Source organism: Barbatula barbatula, assembly GCF_947034865.1.
Source record: "Barbatula barbatula genome assembly, chromosome: 4".
NCBI lineage: Eukaryota > Metazoa > Chordata > Actinopteri > Cypriniformes > Nemacheilidae > Barbatula > Barbatula barbatula.
The window spans coordinates 3,886,924-3,910,641 of record NC_136768.1 but is presented as its reverse complement, the minus strand read 5'-3'; the positions used below and the strand labels follow the sequence as shown (position 1 = coordinate 3,910,641).

The 23,718-nt window shown below is 40.2% G+C and overlaps 1 protein-coding gene across 4 annotated transcripts in view; it reads left to right on the top strand.

Moving 5' to 3' along the window:
* Positions 1–1,294: 1,294 nt before the first annotated feature.
* dmtf1 (cyclin D binding myb-like transcription factor 1) overlaps positions 1,295–23,718 on the top strand; it is a 49,672-nt gene continuing 27,248 nt past the window's right edge. The window contains exons 1-5 of one of the 4 annotated variants that reach the window (XM_079454331.1): positions 1,295–1,353; positions 4,035–4,197; positions 7,425–7,470; positions 7,604–7,671; positions 8,539–8,682. Coding sequence is in view for 1 of the 4 variants with exons in the window: in XM_079454329.1 (XP_079310455.1) it covers positions 7,463–7,470 (8 nt within the window). In the remaining 3 variants the exon portion in view is untranslated. Of the gene's footprint in view, positions 1,354–4,034; positions 4,198–7,424; positions 7,471–7,603; positions 8,683–23,718 lie in introns of all 4 variants that reach the window. The other 3 variants (XM_079454332.1, XM_079454329.1, XM_079454333.1) reach the window with 3 other exon arrangements.

Here is a 23,718-nt window from a genome sequence, read left to right as displayed (position 1 = left end):
TAGAAGCTTCTATCTCGGAATCCATTCATTGAATGTGTCATATGGCGTGAATATGTGTTTTTCTGTCTTTGGTGTTATAAGTTGCCCATGCATGTATTAGACATTTAAAATTAAAGTGTCGGAACAAAAGAAGCATTCTATCTAAAAGCGAATGCTCACCAGACCTGCCTGAAATGCCTCATGTAACCACACCCCCACAAATCTGCGTCAGTTCGTGGTTTGATTTGACTAAGACCGCACAAATGTATACGCAAGAATCAGATGTTCCAAATATGGTACATTTCTGTCACACGCTTGCAGTTGTTTTTCGACAAATCACTACGCACTGGTTAACTGGTTAACAATGATAGCACACCTCGCTTTTCAGATGGATGAGCTTGGTATAAAATTCATGTACCCCAGAGTGCAGTTTGGACGATGGGGCAGTACGACACATTAGGGGGAACGACATGTGTCACCCCGTCAATTTCCACTTGCATTGGTTCATAGCTTATTGGTTTAGACAAGTGTGACACTTTGGACAAGTTGAATGAAGAAGAAGACAACAGCGACCATAATAGAACCAACGATAATATATGGAATTTTTCATTTAGTAAAAATGTCAACAATAAAGCAATTTTGGGGTTCCCAACAAACATTAAAGAAATTCATACGCACAAATACAAACAGTGGTCTGGTATCATCAACAAGCTACCGCAACGAAAGTGATATTCGAGCATTGTGGATATAGGCCTACTGTATGTTTTTGTAAATATATACATAGAAAAAATAAGTTTGTGCATAACCTGATGGTAAAGGCTGTTCTCCCTCCAGGAATCTGCATTTGACAGCAACTCCTATGCCAAGCCACACAGCTCAATACTTTATGACACACAAATAAAGAGATGCAGAATCGAAATAGTTTAGTCGTTTATTTTATAACTTGCGCTTGACATAATTGATAACACTGATATTGCAGGATAAGTTGTTCAAACTGTACATGCATAGTTAACAGGATTTATGTGTTCCTGCAGCTCAGTGGAAGATTTCAAGGGAACACACACATTGGTCAAAACGTACAGCTTGGACGCTATGTATTCTGCTAAAGCATAAATGTAAAGAATGTACATGTTTACAGTTTTATAACAACACATATAAATAGGCATCGCATACGGTCACAATGTTGTCAATAAATGTAATAAGCTGTAAAAGCTATACACCTCTCTCTACACCGATAAGCTCTTTCTGATCATGAGCCAATGAAAAGTGAAGTGGGCGCGAAAAATGTGTTGCCCCGCCCCATCGTCCAGACTGCACTCCGTCTGGGTCTACCAAAAAAACAGGCGGGGCAAAGAGGAGATACAAACATGCAAGGTATGTGGACAACACAGCATTAATGAGCCTTGAATCGTGTGTAAACACTGCATTACATCTCAAAGAAACGATAATATTCGTTTTAGCCGTGTCATTTGACCCCCTTAAAGCAAGTGTATACTAGTAAATACACGCGATTATTAGTGCCACATGCTAAACGCCAGTCACTCACGAATTGACACATCCTCTGTCATACACATAAGAGAAGTGGTTTTTGCAATATTACTGTATTCGATCATCGAATCATAGCATGTGAGCTGGCTAACAAACTGCATATTTACAGAAGTATGATCATGTTGTTAAGTCTAAACAGTGACAGGTTTTGGGAAAAGTTTTATTGCATTCATTGACAATGCAGCTGCGGTATGGTGAATTGAACCCGCTGTTTCTCTCTGCCGCTCACTGCACAGTGTAGATGCAGAGAAATAGCGTCCTGACATTTATTTCGTTATATTGAAGTTTAGTACAACGTGGCTGAAAGTTTTTCTCTTTCTCTACTGATCGTGCATATCCGATGTGTGCGCTCTCTAACTGGACCGGGTGCTGCAGCTCTCTCGCGCGGTTCCGCCTTTTTTGTTCCGATGACATCACGTTATTATATTTACCTATAACTTCAAAATCGATTTATGTTTATTTGTGAATCGCAGTTGAATCGAACAAATATTTAGTCGTGTTTTTAATCGCCTCTGCTGGCACTGGCATTAGAGGTGAAAAGAAAGAGCAGGCTTTGGAAGAATGCCCAGCATCAGAAACCTAGAGGCCATGACAACATTGGCTGTTTAAGGAGGTGAGCCCCTTTCTCATCAGCTTTTGATGATGAGAGAGGTTAAAAAAGCACTAACTATCAGTGTTACCAGATGTTTGTGTCCAACGTAACGTCAGGTACGCGTGGGTCATTCAGTTGTTCTTATACACCTTCTTGACCACTGTAAAGTACACTGAAAAAACAACTAGGCACAATACAGAAATGTTTTAAAATATTAAAACTTTCCTTATTTATGTTTTTTTTTTCTAAATGACTAATAAAGCGAATGTTATTTCAGTACTTTATTGTTGTAGTTATGTTTTAAGTTGACTAGTTAAAAAATAGAAATCGTGAATTGGTCAAATGTTCAGAAAAAATCTAGATTTTTTTGCTAAATCGCCCAGCCCTAATTTCTATAGACTATTTGTGAAAGTAAACAATGCTTGTTCAGTTTTGACTCAAATAATGGTAAAACAAAATTCAAGCAAGAGAACATTTTAAATTGGATAAATGAATCTAGAAGATGTAATGAAATATGTGAAAACGAAAGGTAAAAAAACTAAAGCAGCAAGTGATTCTGGACCAGCACTGTTTAAGTCTTCTGTCACAACATCAGTTTGATGGCGTCCGGTAATCCAGTGGTTCTCAACCCTGGCCCGCGAGATCGTACGGAAATAGTGGAGGAAGTGTGTAAATGTGAACGTGAGATCGTATTTATTTTTTAACGTTTAAATATTCGTGAGGCACATTTCAGACTCCATGTGCAATGACCTTCAGTGTGCTGCAAGATCAATTTCTGAATGAACCGTCTACTCATTTTAGGTCCAAAATAGTTTTAGGAGTTAGGAGAATCCAAAAGCCAAGCCCTTACTTTTTCACATTCAATATTTTGGTTGATTAGGAAATATGTAGCAATCCTGAAGATGTGCACTACTTCTGGTTTAGAGAAACTTAAAACTATGGCTTCCTGAGACCAATCATTTCCCCATCTAGATAAGGAGCACATTATATGTGGCCACAGAACTAATGTCATGATTTACAGTTTGTTTAATACCCTTGGCTTGAACGCGTTTTAGCATATGTAAATGGCCAGTTGTAATAAATGAAATGCAGAAAACAAACAAACAGTTAATTGTTATTTCGATCCTTCCTATACACAAACAATGCAAGTTGCCTAATGACCCTGAACCAACAGGGGGCCTCCTTGAGTACCGAATCAAAAACACTAATGTAAACAGATTGGATGTAGACGCAGATTGTTCTGTCACAAACTTTACAGGAATCATTTGGAAATTTCATTTTTAATACTTAATTTATTTAATAACTGTGACATACTCAGACATCATGCAGTGCGTGCAGGTGATGTCGTGTGATGGTGCGTCTTAACATATGGCCATGGCTTCAAAATGAAGCTATGCGTCTGTAGCGGAAAGAAACGGCAATAACGTGAAGCAAAAGAACAAGAAGGCATGTGTTTTTGTACTATTTCAAAGTCTTATAAGTACAGATTTATAAATTCAGTATTTGTCTGCTGGCTTACAGGTGGTTTGACTGTTTGATAAACCTGTCACTGTGTCAGAAAGGATCCAGTTTGCCATACACTCCACTGCAAAACCCAGTCACGAATTTTTGTCGGCCATCCCACTGAGGTCAAAAGATACGGAAATACGTATTTCTAATCCCCCGAGTAATAATGACTTTAATGAATATTAGAATCTGTTTTGTCTACCCATCTATTGACACATATAACTCCAAATTGCGCCACTAAATCAATGCAGTGCCATCTGCAGCTTTCATCTGGTGTCAGTATAATACATTCGAGGGCTTTTTAACATTTCTTATGAAGGTATTAAGAAAAATATTAAATGCTGACTCCAGTGGCTCAGATGTATGAGAAGTGGCACTGAAGCCTGACTTGTTTTTTTATGTGTTGCAGGAGATCTGCACTGGCCCTAGATCAAGAGCCCAGGGTGTTGACCTGCATGCAAATGTTGGTAAAGATTGGGGGAGGAGCAGCAGCCTGCCGGAGCCAAGGAGTTGTTGCAGCACCAGGGAGGAGGAGCCTGACACTAGGGAGGAGGAGCAGCACCTTGGAGGAGGTAAGTATAGTCAATAGGTGTGTTTGACTTCATGCGGCATCGCAAGAACCGTTTGGCAGATGACTTCACATTACCGCAAGAGAGGTTTTTTAATTTCTCTCGCGGTACTAATGTCATCCGCTGATCGGTTTGAGCGGCACCGCATGAAGAATGGAGGGGGGTGGTTCGGTAAAATATTTTTTGAGGGTCATTATTTTTTTTTTTCGCAAAAAATATTCAGATTTGGCGCATAACCACTTGTTTACACATTCAGGAATCTCGGGGAGACACACGCTCCGGTGTTTCCCCCCTTCTATGGGTACCCTTTTTTGGAGTACGTACTTCACACATGGGTGAGCCACCCTGCATGTTACAGATTGCGGTGAAGATGTGCAGGTCAGCCACTTGGCCTTGAACCCTGAACCTTCTGGTTCAGAGTCTGTGCTCATACCCTATGAGCCACTGAGACCTGCACACTTGAGACAGTTCTCCAGGCGTGTTCGTCTTGCGCTTTACGTTTTCGAGGCATGGGGAAAATGCAGAACCATGCAAACTCTTAACAACCTGGTCTTGAACCCTGAACCACCCGGTCCTCTGTCAGTGCTCTTACCACTGAACCACTGAGACCTGCACACTTGAGACAGTTCTCCAGGCGTGTTCGTCTTGCGCTTTACGTTTTCGAGACATGGGGAAAATGCAGAACCATGCAAACTCTTAACAACCTGGTCTTGAACCCTGAACCACCTGGTCCTCTGTCAGTGCTCTTACCACTGAGCCACTGAGACCTGCATACTTGAGACAGTTCTCCAGGCGTGTTCGTCTTGCGCTTTACGTTTTCGAGACATGGGGAAAATGCAGAACCATGCAAACTCTTAACAACCTGGTCTTGAACCCTGAACCACCTGGTCCTCTGTCAGTGCTCTTACCACTGAGCCACTGAGACCTGCATACTTGAGACAGTTCTCCAGGCGTGTTCGTCTTGCGCTTTACGTTTTCGAGACATGGGGAAAATGCAGAACCATGCAAACTCTTAACAACCTGGTCTTGAACCCTGAACCAACTGGTCCTCTGTCAGTGCTCTTACCACTGAGCCACTGAGACCTGCATACTTGAGACAGTTCTCCAGGCGTGTTCGTCTTGCGCTTTACGTTTTCGAGACATGGGGAAAATGCAGAACCATGCAAACTCTTAACAACCTGGTCTTGAACCCTGAACCACCTGGTCCTCTGTCAGTGCTCTTACCACTGAGCCACTGAGACCTGCATACTTGAGACAGTTCTCCAGGCGTGTTCGTCTTGCGCTTTACGTTTTCGAGACATGGGGAAAATGCAGAACCATGCAAACTCTTAACAACCTGGTCCTGAACCCTGAACCACCTGGTCCTCTGTCAGTGCTCTTACCACTGAGCCACTGAGATCTGCATACTTGAGACAGTTCTCCAGGCGTGTTCGTCTTGCGCTTTACGTGTTAGGTACATGGGGAAAATGCAGAACCATGCAAACTCTTAACAACCTGGTCTTGAACCCTGAACCACCTGGTCCTATGTCAGTGCTCTTACCACTGAGCCATTGAGAGCTGCATACTTGAGACAGTTCTCCAGGCGTGTTCGTCTTGTGATTTACGTTTTAGATAAATGGGGAAAATTGGGAATGGAAGCTCCAGGATTTGAACATGAACTTTCATGCACAAAGCACGTAAGTTCTACCACTGAGCCACTGCGGCATTGGAGCATTGACTTTACTTTTTGGTTACAATCCCTTCAATGTTTAATATTGATAAAGAACCTTAAAAGAATCGGGGTTCGAATCAGTGCTTTCACGTGTATTGCACGAAAGTTCTACCACTAAACCACTGCTGCAGTCATCTGACAATGAAAATTCTTTGCAACAAACCTGTTTAATATTGGTAAATAAAACGTAAATGCTTAGGCCTTTAAACTTCACGTTCAAAGCACGAAAGTTTTACCACTAAGCCACTGCGGCATTGGCGAATTTATTTATTGGTAGCAATCGCTTCATTGTCTCATATTCTTAAAGAACCTTAAATGTACCTGGGCTCGAACCACAACTTCCATGTACAATGCACGAAAGTTCTACCACTAAGCCAGTGTGGCATTGCCGTGACAATGTAAAAATCGTTGGTAACGATCCCTGTTTAATATTGGTGAGAAAAAACTTAAATGCATTGGGGTTCGAACCACAAGTTTCACTTTCAGAGCACGAAAGTTTTACCACTAAGCCACTGCGGCATTGGCGAATTTATTTATTGGTAGCAATCGCTTCATTGTCTCATATTCTTAAAGAACCTTAAATGTACCTGGGCTCGAACCACAACTTCCATGTACAATGCAAGAAAGTTCTACCACTAAGCCACTGTGGCAGTGACGTAACGACGTAAAAATCGTTGGTAACAATCCCTGTTTAATATTGGTAAAAAAAAAACTTAAATGCATTGGGGTTCGAACCACAAGTTTCACGTTCAGAGCACGAAAGTTTTACCACTAAGCCACTGCTGCATTGGCAAATTTATTTATTGGTAGCAATCGCTTCATTGTCTCATATTCTTAAAGAACCTTAAATGTACCTGGGCTCGAACCACAACTTCCATGTACAATGCACGAAAGTTCTACCACTAAGCCACTGTGGCAGTGACGTGACGACGTAAAAATCGTTGGTAACAATCCCTGTTTAATATTGGTAAAAAAAACTAAAAATCATTGGTTTCCAAACTTCAATTTCATAGCATGAAAGTTCTACCACTAAGCCACTGCGGCATTGGTGCGTCGACTTTATTTTTTGGTAGCAGTCGCTTCATTGTCTCATATTCCTATAGAACCTTAAATGTACCGGGGCTCGATCCACAACTTCCATGTACAATTTTACAAGTTTTCCTGGTAATTGTATCTAATTTTTTTTCATAACTGCATAAGAAAACCCATTTTCACAGCTGCATAAGAAAACCCATTTTCACAACCTCCAATGTTCATGCGCTGGTCAACGCACATTTGTTGCCAAGAATTGTTGCCACTTGGTCCTGCACATTTGTGACAGTTCTCTTGGTAAAAGTACTTTTTTTTTCACTATAGCTGCATAATAAACCAAATCCCTCCAGCATTCATGTCCAGGTCAGCCACATGGCTTTGAACACTGGACTTTTTTTCTAGTGTTAGTGCGCATACCGCAGAGCCACTTGATCCTGCACATTTGTGACTGTTCTCCTGGTAATTTTATCTTTTGTTTTCATCCTAGCTGCATAATAAACCTACGCCAAACACCCTCCGGCATTCATGTGCAGGTAAGACACCTGGCTTTGAACACTGGACCTTCTGGTCTAGTGTTAGTGGTCATACTGCTGAGCCACTTGTTCCTGCATATTTTTACAGTTTTTCTGGTAATTGTACCTTTTGTTTTCATCATTGCTGCATAAGAAACCTCTGTGCCACACTCTACGGCCTTCATTTGGCAGTCAACCACCAGGCTTTGAACAATGGAACAGGTTCTTTGTTATACAATACAAGCTAAACACCTTAAATGTCTGATTTCAACCGGGTCGTTCTGGTCTAGTGTTAGTGCACTAGACAGAGACTGTGGTGCAGTCAACAACTGAAAACTTCAACAATCTTCAAGTAGACTCAAACCACTGTGTCCATTTTATTACCTCTCACACATAGACAACATTAACACAATTTTTTATTTGTATAGTATATAGTATTTATTGTACAATATATCTTCAGTATATGTATTAAACTCATGAAAAACATTTTACATAATCAGAAATAATATCCTTATATCAAACCTTTCCCAGACCACTTAAGGCATTTCATAAAATATTTGAATTATAAAAAGAAACAATGAGAAGAATGTTCATCCAGTATTGGTTGTATTGGAGTTTTAATAGTTTTCTGCACACACTCTTTCAAGAGTACATACTCGCCAAAGGCAGTTATACTTGAACAACCTGAGGTCAAGACTATTCAGGCAAGTCAAAGAGCAACTTTTATCGATATATGGATTGGATATATGGATGGAATGGAAGTGTTTGTCCACTAGAGGGTGCACACATTCACGCACACTTATTTGGCATGTGAAAAATACATGAACCTGCCTTAATGAGTATTTTAGTCTTTAATTACAAATTAGAAAATCATACAAACATATGTTTTACTATATTCATTATCAATATAGTAAATATAGTATATATTCACTAGATTCACTACCAGCTCTGATTTTATTTAAAAAATCATGGTACTCATAATATAGAATATGGCATACAGAAATATGTACTGAGAAATTATGGAATGCTTTGGTTTGCAACCATTCCAGATAAGCACAAACATTCTCCAACTAATATCCAAACTGGCAGGTTTCAGCAGTGCATCCTTGCATGCAGAATGCTGTGGGTACCTATTAAGCATAATAGGCATTTCCGGGAGGAGGAAGATGGTTCCTTACCATGTACTAACGGATGAAGCCCCAGCTATACTCAAATCCTACAAAAAGATGTCAGGTATTTAAACATGCTTTACAAGTTTTGTAAAGATTACTTTGATTCCCACACAAACACATTTCTTTTGGATACAGTTTATTTAAATCTTACCAGGGAAGTTATATTGTTTTGTTTTTTGTGTTGGCCTTGCCCTCTCCTGAAGGAATTCTTTCTACTTTGTTACTCCTGGTAGCAAAATAAAAAACATATATTTTGCACAAGCATGTTTTTTTTTTGGTGCCTTCGGAATCAGGGGATTGAGTGACCGTCAGTTATTTGTTGAAATCTCGTTTTATTCCTAGACCTAAAAGGGGTTCGTAACACATGTCTAATTAATTTGACTGTCAAATGAGTGTGTAAGTGCTTTTGGTTATAGTCACCTAAAAAACTGGTGATGTTTTGTAAGGGTTCTTCATGATGCTAAACAGCATTTGCAGTTCTCATCCTCTGGAGCCCTGTCGAGGGTGTAACACACCTTAAAACGTGTTGTGTTGTTAGCCAAGACTTCTGCTAACTCAGGCCGTAGAAGAATATATTTTCCTGTCTTTTGAAGACACAGAAGTTCATGAGTTGGAATGGTTGTTAGTTTCAAATACCATAAATAAGTTCTGAAAATCTTAATAGCTAACCTGGTTTGCAAATAGCAAAAGACAATCTCATCAGAAAGTAAAAGATGCCCATTGTTGTTCTCTCAAAATATCAAATAAAAAGTTTTAAATGCTCACCCGTTTCCCCAGCGATCATGCCAACATGCTTTAAGGTTGTCATTACAAGGAGTGACTTTTTACCAGGCCTGATAGCAAACGATCCTGCAGAAATATTGATACTATAAGCTATAATGTCAAAGTCTCAATACAGAGAACAAATAAAAAGGCAAAGCAGTGTTGTGTTAAGATGTAAAGATGTGCATAAAAATACATAAATGTCACTTTATATTCTTACATTTGTTTCATGATTCTTACATTTGTTTTAAATGCATCTGCCTTGCATGGCTGTAGCTGATCTTTCACGCTTAAAGGATTTTTAGAAAGGATTTTGTTTTAAGAAAGATTTAGTCATTTAAGTAGCGTTAAAGTCATAGCCTTTGCCTCCCTTGGGGTGAATTTTAACACAGTGTCAACATTTTGACTGTCTACAGACCTTTGCCTTTGTAAACCAGCAGTCCACTTGGCCCTCTGAAATATATTGTGTCAACAAGACGAAGACTCTCCAAGTACTGGGGCATCTTTCCAACCTCAGAAAACTTTGGATGGACGTTTTTGTAGTATATCTAAAACCAGACACAGAACATGAAGTTAGAACCCTTAGGAAACATTATATAATTTATAATTTAACAATTATATAACCTCACTGTTCCTAATAAATCTTCATACTGCACTCACTCGTTTTTCCTGCATTTGGGCAATCATATAAGATATAACAATGTGAATTTCTTACATTCTATCTTTCCATATGTTCTGCCAAAACATGCCGCGAATGTGACTTTCTAAAACGCCACGTGACTGGTAAATACGACAACAAATGGGTTTCCATTGCAGTTTTGCGAAATACGCCCTTATACACGGGAGTTTTTGCGAAATGTAAGTGTTCCAATTGAAACTATATGAAATATTGACCATAAATATTAACGCTGTCAGCACAAATATAACTATTTGGAAGTACAACGCCTTATCGAACTGACTGACGATCTCTTCCTGGAATGCGGTTAGCCCCGCCCTCTCCCGAGCCTATAAAAAATCAATTATAAAAAGGGAAGATTCGTTTTTTCTACCCTTATTGGTCGTACAATCATTAGCCACGCCCTAATACGGGAAGCCGAACACACCAAACGTGGAACGAACCTAACCACAAATTAGTTTCCAAATGTATGGTGGAATTTGGCCACAAGAAGCGCCACTTTACATAAAATACCAAATACATGCTGCACTTATGATAATTATGCTAAGATAACTTTAGTACAAATAATAAATATAATATAACAAAATATAATACCTAAAATATGTTTGTACACAAACTTAGAATATAATCCCAAATTTGTTTTCAATGTACAGCAGAATTTGTTCACCACTTTACATAAAATAAAATACTACATAAAAGTTCCCCTTAGTACAATGGTACAGTTAATTTAGAAATGCACTTGCGGAATTTGACCACAAGAGAGCGCAACTTTACATAATATATAATGCTAATTAAAATAAAGGCTGTACTCAATATGTGATAATTAAAATAAAAACTAGAAAAGCAATTGCGGAATATGGTCATTTTTTACATAAAATAAAATACCAAATAAATGCTGCACTAGTGATAATTATGCTAAGATAACTTTAGTGCAAATTATAAATATAATATAATATAAAATCCCAAATTTGTTTTCAATGTACAGCAGAATTTGTCCACCACTTTACTTAAAATAAAATACTAAATAAAAGTTCCAATTGGTACAAGTTAATTTAGCAATGCAATTGCGGAATTTGACCACAAGATAGCGGAATTTGACATAATATAAAATGCTAATTAAAATAAATGCTGTACTCAATAGGTGATAATTAAAATAGAAATGCAATTGTGGAATTTGGCTATTTTACACAATACCAAATAAATGCTGCACTAGTGATAATTATGCTAAGATAACTTTAGTGCAAATAATAAATATAATATAATAATATAGCTGCAGGCAGCGATTCCCGGGTTCGAGCAGTCTAAAGCGTCAAGATTGTTCAGAATGAAGAGAACTAGCGGCCAAAAGCCGCTGCCTTTAGTAGGTGACCTCAGAGCTAGTTCTTGAGTTATGGCCATTTTATTGTAAAAGGCTCCGCATGATTAGAACTTTTGGCGTGCGTCCCTTATCGACCTTGAAAGGAAATTTCAACTTTCTTTTGATAATTATTGACATTCACACTCCACAGAAGTCGTCTGCATTGGTTTGGTTCCGATCGGTCAAAAAACCAAGGACTAGTTTGCGAAAGTAGGTTTTTGACATCATCGGCGATAACTCACGAACCGTTTGTTTGACAGAAGTGGTTCCAGAGGCAAAGTTGTTCAGAATGAGGAGTCCTATCAAATAATGTAAATAGTTTGAGTATATGTCAAAGGTCACGTGATACACAATTGTTTTTGCAACCAAAAACACGTCAATTTAGCCATTTTACTGTTATAGCGCCACCTAGTGTCCAAACGCCGGGGCCTTAGGTTTGTGACCTCGGAGTGATGGTCTTCACATATGTTTCAAGCCCCATGATGAGATCTCATATAGTTATTGAGTTATGGCCATTTAAATGTGATAGGCCCCGCCCATTTTTTTTATTCTGATGCCCCTAAGCAACCTTGAAAGGAAATTTCAACTTTCTTTCGATAATTATTGACATTCACACTCCACAGAAGTCATCTGAATCGGTTTGGTTCCGATTAATCGAAAAACCTAGGACTAGTTTGCGAAAGTAGGTTTTTGACATCATCGGCGATAACTGACGAACCGTTTGATCGACAGAACTGGTTCCAGAGGCAAAGTTGTTCAGAATGAGGAGAGCTATCAAATAATGTAAATAGTTTGAGTATATGTCAAATGTCACGTGACACACAATTGTTAAAGGACTCCAAAAACGTTATTTCGCCCCCAGTGGCCGAATGACTTCATATTTCTTACAGACCTTCTTGACCATGAGTCGAACAAGCCCAGCGAGTGTCGTTTCGATCGGCCTCCGTTAAGTCGGTCTAAGGAGTGCTCAAACTTCATTGGCCGATGGCGGCCATGTTTTTTTAGATACGCCAATGTCCTTTTCTAGAATCATGGTACATGACACAAAGACACACCATACCAAGAAATTAGTCGATCGGGCAAACTGTTGGGTAGTTATTGCCCTTTTCGAGAAAATGTATATTATAGCGCCACCTAGAGGCCAAACGCCGACTTTTTTATACTGTGACCTCGGACTGAGAGTATAAACATATGGTCCAAGCCCCGTGCAGATAGCTCAAACGGTTCACGAGTTATAACCATTTTAGTAAAATTTGCTCCTTCCGGTTCCGACGTTTTGGCGCCCCCCGGCCACCGCAAATCGAAATTTCAACTTTTTTTCGATAATTATTTACATTCACACTCCACAGAATTCATCAGCATTGGTCTGGTTCCGATTGGTCAAAAATCCAAAGACTAGTTCAATTTTTTTATTTTTGCATAAAATGCAAATTAGCGGAAAAATTTGCATACCGGAAATGAAATCGGAGATATACGTTTTTTAAGTTTTGAGCCAATGATTACAATTTTATAAAACACTTGGGTGTGCAACAAACGGTTTAGGAGTAATGAGCGTAAAGGCGCTTTTCATCGCTGTAGCGCCACCTATGGGCCGACATGGCTGGCTCCGAGTATCTGAGTAGCGAGCAAGACTACTACCATCTGACCGAGTCTCAGCTCTGTCGGACTTACGGTTTGGGCTGTACGATCAGTTTTACGGCGGAAAAATAATAATAATAAAACCAATTAAAGCTGCAAGCAGCATTTATCGGGTTTCGAGTTTTAAGGCAGTCAAAAGCAGTCGTGCATTCATGAACAGTTTAGGGGGTCACACCACAACAAACGCATGAAGGTTCAAAGTCCAACACACACAGACACAGAAAAATGACAGGTATGAACTCATAGAAACTATGCATGCTTACAGAAACATGCACATATACTACAATAATGTTATTTTCCTGACTGTCAAATCATTTGGACAATTCGTTAATGAGTATCCGATTTTCATTGTTGTTGGCTTTTAAATTGAAGCGATGGTGCTTTCAAACTCAAGAAGTCTGAAGTTCCTGGGCCGAGACGTTTATTTTCAAAGCGTATCAGAGCCTGTAGATGTATAACCGTTGCATATTTACAGTATTTAGTGCCATTGTTCATGTTATAGCGCCACCTAGTGTCCAATCACCGTGTTATTTTTACAGTGAGCTCAGAGCGATGGTCTACACATATGTGTAAAGCCCTGTGAAGCTATCTCAAACCCTTCTCTAACAACGTCCGTTTAAGTGTCTTAGGCTCCGCCCAGTTCAGTTTTGGCCCCCCTTACCGTGTATGAATAGAAATTTCTATTTTTTTTCAATGATTATTTACATTCAAACTCCACAGAAGTCATCTGCATTGGTTTGGTTCCAATCGGTTGAAAAACCAAGGACTAGTTTGCAAAAGTAGGTTTTTTACATTATCAGCGATAACTCACGAACCGTTTGATCGACAGAAGCGTGTCCAGAGACAAAGTTGTTCAGAATGAGAAGAGCTATCATATGATGTAAATAGTTTGGGTATATGTCAAATGTCACGTGATACACAATTGTTTTTAGAATTGAAATGCGTGTCAATTTTGCCATTTTTACTTGTTTAGCGCCACCTAGTGTCCAAACGCCACTTTCTTTTGTATGTGACCTCGGAGTGATGGTCTACACATTTGTTCCAAGCCCCATGATGATGTGTTAATCCGTTCTGGATTTATGGCCATTTTTATGTGATAGGCTCTGCCCAGTTCAGTTTTTGGCCCCCCCTACCGTGTATGAATACAAATTTCAACTTTTTTTCAATGATTATTTACATTCAAACTCCACAGAAGTCATATGCATTAGTTTGGTTCCGATCGGTTGAAAAACCAGGGACTAGTTCGCAAAAGTAGGTTTTTAACATCATCAGCGATAACTCACGAACCGTTTCATCGACAGAAGCGTGTCCGGAGGCAAAGTTGTTCAGAATGAGGAGTGCTATCATATGAAGTAAATAGTTTGAGTATATGTCAAATGTCACGTGATACACAATTGTTTAAGCACTGTAAAAACGTTTTTTCGCCCCCCGGTGGCCGAATAAGTTCATATTTCTTACAGACCTTCAGGACCACGAGTCGAACAAGCCCTGCGAGTGTCGATTCGATCGGCCCCCGTTAACCCTGTCTATTGAGTGCTCAAAATTCATTGGCCGATGGCGGCCATGTTTTTTGAGAAACGCCAAAGTCCTTTTATACAGTCACGGTGCATGACACAAAGACACACCATACCAAATAATAAGTCGATCGGGCAAACGGTTGCGTAGTTAGAGCCCTTTTCGAGTTCTTTGCTATTATAGCGCCACCTAGTGGCCAAACACCGAGTTTTTTTTATTGTGACCCCGGACTGAGGGTCTACACATACGGTCTAAGCCCCGTGAAGATAGCTCAAACGGTTCACGAGTTATGGTCATTTTAGTGAAATAGGCTACTTCCGGTTCAGACGTTTTGGCGCCCCCTAGCAACGGTGAATCGAAATTTCAACTTTTTTTCAATGAATATTTACATTCACACTCCACAGAATTCATCAGCGTTGGTTTGGTTCCGATCGGGCAAAAATCCAGGGACTAGTTCATTTTTTATTTTTTTCATAAAATGCAAATTAGCGGAAAAATTTGCATACCGGAAATGAAATCGGAGATAGCCATTTTTTAAGTTTGGAGCCAAGGATTCCATTGACACCAAACACTTTGTTGTGCGACATCCGGTTTACGAGCATTGAGCCCAAACGCATTGGCCATCGCTATAGCGCCACCTATGGACCGACATGGCTGGCTCCGAGTATCTGAGTAGCGAGCAAGACTACTACCATCCGACAAAGTCTCGAGTTTCTACGACTTACGGTTTGGGCTGGGCGACGCGTTTTATGGCGGAAAAATAATAATAAGAAGAAGAAGAAGAATAAAAATCCTTACAAAAACAATAGGTTTTCAGCACTTCGTGCTCGAAACCCTAATAAAGCTGCAAGCAGCATTTATCGGGTTTCGAGTTTTAAGGCAGTCAAAAGCAGTCGTGCATTCATGAACAGTTTAGGGGGTCACACCACAACAAACGCATGAAGGTTCAAAGTCCAACACACACAGACACAGAAAAATGACAGGTATGAACTCATAGAAACTATGCATGCTTACAGAAACATGCACATATACTACAATAATGTTATTTTCCTGACTGTCAAATCATTTGGACAATTCGTTAATGAGTATCCGATTTTCATTGTTGTTGGCTTTTAAATTAAAGCGAAGGTGCTTTCAAACTCAAGAAGTCTGAAATTCCTGGGCCGAGAGGTTTATTTTCAAAGCGTATCAGAACCTGTAGATGTATAACAGTTGCATAATTACAGTATTTAGTGCCATTGTTCCCGTTAAAGCGCCACCTAGTGATCAATTACCGTGTTATTTTTACCGTGAGCTCAGAGCGATGGTCTACACATATGTTTAAAGCCCCGTGAAGCTATCGCAAACCCTTCTCTAACAACGTTTGTTTAAGTGTTATAGGCTTCGCCCAGTTCAGTTTTTGGGCCCCCTTACCGTGTATGAATTTAAATTTCAACTTTTTTTCAAGTACTTTTGATGTTCACACGCCACAGAAGCACTCTGCGTTTGTTTGGTTCAAATAGGGCGTAAAACCGCGAAGTAGTTAGCAATAGTAGGTATTTAACGTTATCATCGATATCTAATGGACCGTTTTATTGACAGCAATGCTTCAAGAGGCAAAGTTGTTCAGAATGAAGAGAACTATGATTTGATGTAAATATTTTGGGTATAAGTCAAATGTAACGTGATACACAATTGTTTAAGAATTGAAATGCGTCTAAATTTTGCCATTTTAACTGGTTTAGCGCCACCTAGTGTCCAAACACCATTTTCTTTTGTAGGTGACGTTAGAGTGATGGTCTACATATATGTTCCAAGCCCCATGATGATGTGTTAATCCTTTCTGGATTTATGGCCATTTTAATGTGATAGGCTCCGCCCAGTTCAGTTTTTGGCCCCCCCCTACCGTGTATGAATACAAATTTCAACTTTTTTTCAATGATTATTTACATTCACACTCCACAGAAGTCATCTGCATTGGTTTGGTTCCAATCGGTTGAAAAACCAGGGACTAGTTCGCGAAAGTAGGTTTTTGACATCATCAGCGATAACTCAAGAACCGTTTGATCGACAGAAGCATTTCCAGAGGCAAAGTTGTTCAGAATGAGGAGAGCTATCATATGATGTAAATAGTTTGAGTATATGTCAAATGTCACGTGATACACAATTGTTTAAGCACTGCAAAAACGTTTTTTCGCCCCCCGGTGGCCGAATAAGTTCATATTTCTTACAGACCTTCAGGACCACGAGTCGAACAAGCCCTGCGAGTGTCGATTCGATCGGCCCCCGTTAACACTGTCTATTGAGTGCTCAAAATTCATTGGCCGATGGCGGCCATGTTTTTTGAGAAACGCCAAAGTCCTTTTATACAGTCACGGTGCATGACACAAAGACACACCATACCAAATAATAAGTCGATCGGGCAAACGGTTGCGTAGTTATAGCCCTTTTCGAGTTCTTTGCTATTATAGCGCCACCTAGTGGCCAAACACCGAGTTTTTTTTATTGTGACCCCGGACTGAGGCTCTACACATACGGTCTAAGCCCCGTGAAGATAGCTCAAATGGTTCACGAGTTATGGTTATTTTAGTGAAATAGGCTACTTCCGGTTCAGACGTTTTGGCGCCCCCTAGCAACGGTGAATCGAAATTTCAACTTTTTTTCAATGAATATTTACATTCACACTCCACAGAATTCATCAGCGTTGGTTTGGTTCCGATCGGGCAAAAATCCAGGGACTAGTTCATTTTTTTTTTTTTTCATAAAATGCAAATTAGCGGAGAAATTTGCATACCGGAAATGAAATCGGAGATAGCCATTTTTTAAGTTTGGAGCCAAGGATTCCAATGACACCAATCACTTTGTTGTGCGACATCCGGTTTACGAGCATTGAGCCCAAACGCATTGGGCATCGCTATAGCGCCACCTATGGACCGACATGGCTGGCTCCAAGTATCTGAGTAGCGAGCAAGACTACTACCATCCGACAAAGTCTCGAGTTTCTACGACTTACGGTTTGGGCTGGGCGACGCGTTTTATGGCGGAAGAATAATAATAAGAAGAAGAAGAAGAATTAAAGCTGCAAGCAGCATTTATCGGGTTTCGAGTTTTAAGGCAGTCAAAAGCAGTCATGCATTCATGAACAGGTTAGGGGGTCACACCTCAACACACGCATGAAGGATCAAAGTCCAACACACACACGCACAGAAAAATGACAGGTATGAACTTATAGAAACTATGCATGCTTACAGAAACATGCACATATACTACAAGAATGTTCTTTTTCTGACTGTCAAATCATTTGGACAATTTGTTAATGAGTATCCGATTTTCATTGTTGTTGGCTTTTAAATTGAAGCGAAGGTCCTTTCAAACTCAAGAAGTCGGAAGTTCCTGGGCCGAGACGTTTGTTTTCAAAGCATATCAGAGCCTGTAGATGTATAACCGTTGCATAATTACAGTATTAAGTGCCATTGTTCATGTTATAGCGCCACCTAGTGTCCAATCACCGCGTTCTTTTTACCGTGAACTCAGAGCGATGGTCTTCACATATGTTTAAAGCCCCGTGAAGCTATCTCAAACCCTTCTCTAACAACGTCCGTTTAAGTGTCATAGGCTTTGCCTAGTTCCGTTTTTGGCCCCCCTACAGTGTATGAATATAAATTTCATCTTTTTTTCAAGTACTTTTGATGTTCACACTCCACAGAAGCAATCTGCGTTTGTTTGGTTCCAATAGGGCGTAAAACCGCGAAGTAGTTAGCAATAGTAGGTTTTTAACGTTATCATCGATATCTAATGGACCGTTTTATTGACAGCAATGCTTCAAGAGGCAAAGTTGTTCAGAAAGAGAAGAGCTATCATATGATGTAAATAGTTTGGGTATATGTCAAATGTCACGTGATACACAATTGTTTAAGAATTTAAATGCGTGTCAATTTTGCCATTTTTACTGGTTTAGCGCCACCTAGTGTCCAAACGCCACCTTCTTTTGTATGTGACCTCGGAGTGATGGTCTACACATATGTTCCAAGCCCCATGATGATGTGTTAATCCGTTCTGGATTAATGGCCATTTTAATGTGATAGGCTCCGCCCAGTTCAGTTTTTGACCGCCCCCTACCGTGTATGAATATAAATTTCAACTTTTTTTCAATGAATGTTTACATTCACACTCCACAGAAGTCATCTGCATTGGTTTGGTTCCGATCGGTTGAAAAACCAGGGACTAGTTCGCGAAAGTAGGTTTTTGACATCATCAGGGATAACTCACGATCCGTTTGATAGACAGAGGCGTGTCCAGAGGCAAAGTTGTTCAGAATGAGGAGAGCTATCATATGATGTAAATAGTTTGAGTATATGTCAAATGTCACGTGATACACAATTGTTTATGCACTCTAAAATCGTTACTTCGCCCCCCGGTGGCCGAATGAGTTCATATTTCTTACAGACCTTCAGGACCATGAGTCGAACAAGCCCAGCGAGTGTCAATTCGATCGGCCCCCGTTAACCCTGTCTAATGAGTGCTCAAAATTCATTGGCCGATGGCGGCCATGTTTCTTTAGATACGCCAATGTCCTTTTAGACTGTCATGGTACATGACACAAAGACACACCATACCAAATAATAAGTCGATCGGGGAAACGCTTGGGTAGTTATAGCCCTTTTCGAGTTCATGTATATTATAGCGCCACCTAGTGGCCAAACGGCAATTCCTTTTTACTGTGACCCTGGACTGAGAGTCTACACATAGGGTCCAAGCCCCGTGAAGATATCTCAAACGGTTCACGAGTTATGGCCATTTTATTACAATTTTCTACTTCCGGTTCGGACGTTTTGATGCCCCCTAGCGACCCTGAATCGAAATTTCAACTTTTTTTCAATGAATATTTATATTCACACTCCACAGAATTAATCAGCGTTGGTTTGGTTCCGATCGGGCAAAAATCCAGGGACTAGTTCATTTTTTTTTTTTTTCATAAAATGCTAATTAGCGGGAAAATTTGCATACCGGAAATGAAATCGGAGATAGCCATCTTTTAAGTTTGGAGCCAAGGATTCCAATGACACCAAAAACTTTGTTGTGCGACATCCGATTTACGAGCTTTGAGGCCAAACGCATTTGCCATCGCTATAGCGCCACCTATGGGCCGATTTGGCTGGTTCACTGTATCTGAGTAACCTGCACAGATACAGCCAATTGACAAAGTCTCGAGTTTCTACGACTTACGGTTTGGGCTGGCCGACGCGTTTTATGGCGGAATAATAATAAAGAAGAATAATAAAAATCCTTACAAATACAATAGGTTTTCAGCCCTTCGGGCTCGAAACCCTAATAAAAATCCTTACAAATACAATAGGTTTTCAGCCCTTCGGGCTCGAAACCCTAATTAAAGCTGCAAGCAGCATTTATCGGGTTTCGAGTTTTAAGGCAGTCAAAAGCAGTCATGCATTCATGAACAGTTTAGGGGGTCACACCACAACAAACGCATGAAGGATCAAAGTCCAACACACACACGCACAGAAAAATGACAGGTATCAACTCATAGAAACTATGCATGCTTACAGAAACATGCACATATACTACAAGAATGTTATTTTTCTGACTGTCAAATCATTTGGACAATTTGTTAATGAGTATCCGATTTTCATTGTTGTTGCCTTTTAAATTGAAGCGAAGGTGCTTTCAAACTCAAGAAGTCTGAAGTTCCTGGGCCGAGACGTTTGTTTTCAAAGCGTATCAGAGCCTGTAGATGTATGTCACGTGATACACAATTGTTTAAGCACTCCAAAAACGTTATTTCGCCCCCAGTGGCCAAATGAGTTCATATTTCTTACAGACCTTCAGGACCAGGACAGGAACAAGCCCAGCGAGTGTCATTTTGATCGGCCTCCGTTAACCCTGTCTAATGAGTGCTCAAATTTCATTGGCCGATGGCGGCCATGTTTTTTGAGAAAAGCCAAAGTCCTTTTATACAGTCACGGTGCATGACACAAAGACACACCATACCAAATAATAAGTCGATCGGGCAAACGGTTGGGTAGTTATAGCCGTTTTCGTGTTCTTTGCTATTATAGCGCCAACTAGTGGCCAAATACCGAGTTATTTTTATTGTGACCCCGGACTGAGGGTCTACACATATGGTATAAGCCCCGTGAAGATATCTCAAACCGTTCTCTTGATATAGCCATTTTAGTGAAATAGGCAACTATCGGTTCAGACGTTTTAGAGCCCCCTAGCGACCCTGAGTCGAAATTTCAACTTTTTCTCAACGAATATTTACATTCACACTCCACAGAATTCATCAGCGTTGGTTTGGTTCCGATCGGGCAAAAATCCAGGGACTAGTTCATTTTTTTTTTTTTTTATAAAATGCAAATTAGCGGCAAAATTTGCATACCGGAAATGAAATCGGAGATAGCCATTTTTTAAGTTTTGAGCCAATGATTACAATGATATAAAACACTTGGGTGTGCGACAAACGGTTTAGGAGTTACGAATGCAAACGCGTTGAGCATCGCTATAGCGCCACCTATGGGCCGATTTGGCTGGGTCACTGTATCTGAGTAACCTGCACAGATACAACCAATTGACAAAGTCTCGAGTTTCTACGACTTGCGGTTTAGGCTGGGCGACGCGTTTTATGGCGGAATAATAATAATAATAATAATTAAAGCTGCAAGCAGCCTTTAAGCGGGTTTCGAGGTTTAAGGCAGTCAAAAGCAGTCATGCATTCATGAACAGGTTAGGGGGTCACACCTCAACACACGCGTGAAGGATCAAAGTCCAACACACACACACACACGCACAGAAAAATCACAGGTATCAACTCATAGAAACTATGCATGCTTACAGAAACATGCACCTCTATTACAAGCATGTCAAATAATTTGGACAATACGTTAATGAGTATCCGATTTTCATTGTTGTTGGCTTTTAAATTGAGGCGAAGGTGCTTTCTAACTCAAGAAGTCTGAAGTTCCTGGGCCGAGACGTTTATTTTCAAAGCGTATCAGAACCTGTAGATGTATAACCGTTGCATAATTACAGTATTTAGTGCCATTGTTCCCGTTATAGCGCCCCCTAGTGTCCAATCACCGCGATTTCTTTTGATGTGAGCTCAGAGCGAAGGTTTACACATATGTTTTAAGCCCCGTGAAGCTATCTCAAACCCTTCTCTAACAACGTATGTTTAAGTGTCTTAGGCTCCGCCCAGTTCAGTTTTGGCCCCCCCTACAGTGTACGAATACAAATTTTAATTTCTTTTCAATGATTATTTACATTCACACTCCACAGAAGTCATCTGCATTGGTTTGGTTACAATCGGTTGAAAAACCAGGGACTAGTTTGTGAAAGTAGGTTTTTGACATTATCAGCGATAACTCACGAACCGTTTGATCGACATAAATGGTTCTAGAGGCAAAGTTGTTCAGAATGAGAAGAGATATCATATGATGTAAATAGTTTGGGTATATGTCAAATGTCACATGATACACAATTGTTTAAGTAATGAAATACGCGTCAATTTAACCATTTCTACTGGTCCAGCGCCACCTAGTGTCAAAACGGCACCTTCTTTTGTAGGTGACCTCGGAGTGATGGTCTACACATATGTTCCAAGCCCCATGATGATGTGTTAATCCGTTCTGGATTTATGGCCATTTTAATGTGATAGGCTCCGCCCAGTTCAGTTTTTGCCCCCCCCTACCGTGTATGAATACAAATTTCAACTTTTTTTCAATGATTATCTACATTCACACTCCAGAGAAGTCATCTGCATTGGTTTGGTCCCGATCGGTTGAAAAACCAGGGACTAGTTCGCGAAAGTAGATTTTTGACATCATCAGCGATAATTCACGAACCGTTCAATTGACAGAAGCGTGTTCGGAGGCAAAGTTGTTCAGAATGAGAAGAGCTATCATATGATGTAAATAGTTTGAGTATATGTCAAATGTCACGTGATACACAATTGTTTATGCACTGCAAAAACGTTTTTTCGCCCCCAGTGGCCGAATCAATTCATATTTCTTACAGACCTTCAGGACCACGAGTCGAACAAGCCCAGCGAGTGTCGTTTCGATCGGCCCCCGTTAACCCTGTCTAATGAGGGCTCAAAATTCATTGGGCGATGGCGGCCATGTTTTTTGAGAAACGCCAAAGTCCTTTTATACAGTCACGGTGCATGACACAAAGACACACCATACCAAATAATAAGTCGATCGGGCAAACGGTTGCGTAGTTATAGCCCTTTTCGAGTTCTTTGCTATTATAGCGCCACCTAGTGGCCAAACACCGCGTCTTTTTTATTGTGACCCCGGACTGAGGGTCTACACATACGGTCTAAGCCCGGTGAAGATAGCTCAAACGGTTCACGAGTTATGGTCATTTTAGTGAAATAGGCTACTTCCGGTTCGAACGTTTTGATGCCCCCCAGCGACCCTGAATCGAAATTTCAACTTTTTTTCAATGAATATTCATATTCACACTCCACAGAATTCATCAGCGTTGGTTTGGTTCCGATCGGGCAAAAATCCAGGGACTAGTTCATTTTTTTTTTTTTTCATAAAATGCAAATTAGCGGAAAAATTTGCATACCGGAAATGAAATCGGAGATAGCCATTTTTTAAGTTTGGAGCCAAGGATTCCAATGACACCAAAAACTTTGTTGTGCGACATCCGGTTTATGAGCATTGAGCTCAAACGCATTGGCTATCGCTATAGCGCCACCTATGGGCTGATTTGGCTGGCTCCGAGTATCTGAGTAGCGTGCAAGACTACTACCATCCGACAAAGTCTCGAGTTTCTACGACTTACGGTTTGGGCTGGGCAACGCGTTTTATGGCGGAATAATAATAAAGAATAAAAATCCTTACAAAAACAATAGGTTTTCAGCACTTCGTGCTCGAAACCCTAATTAAAGCTGCAAGCAGCATTTATCGGGTTTCGAGTTTTAAGGCAGTCAAAAGCAGTCATGCATTCATGAACAGTTTAGGGGGTCACACCACAACAAACGCATGAAGGATCAAAGTCCAACACACACACGCACAGAAAAAGGACAGGTATCAACTCATAGAAACTATGCATGCTTACAGAAACATGCACATATACTACAAGACTGTTATTTTTCTGACTGTCAAATCATTTGGACAATTTGTTAATGAGTATCCGATTTT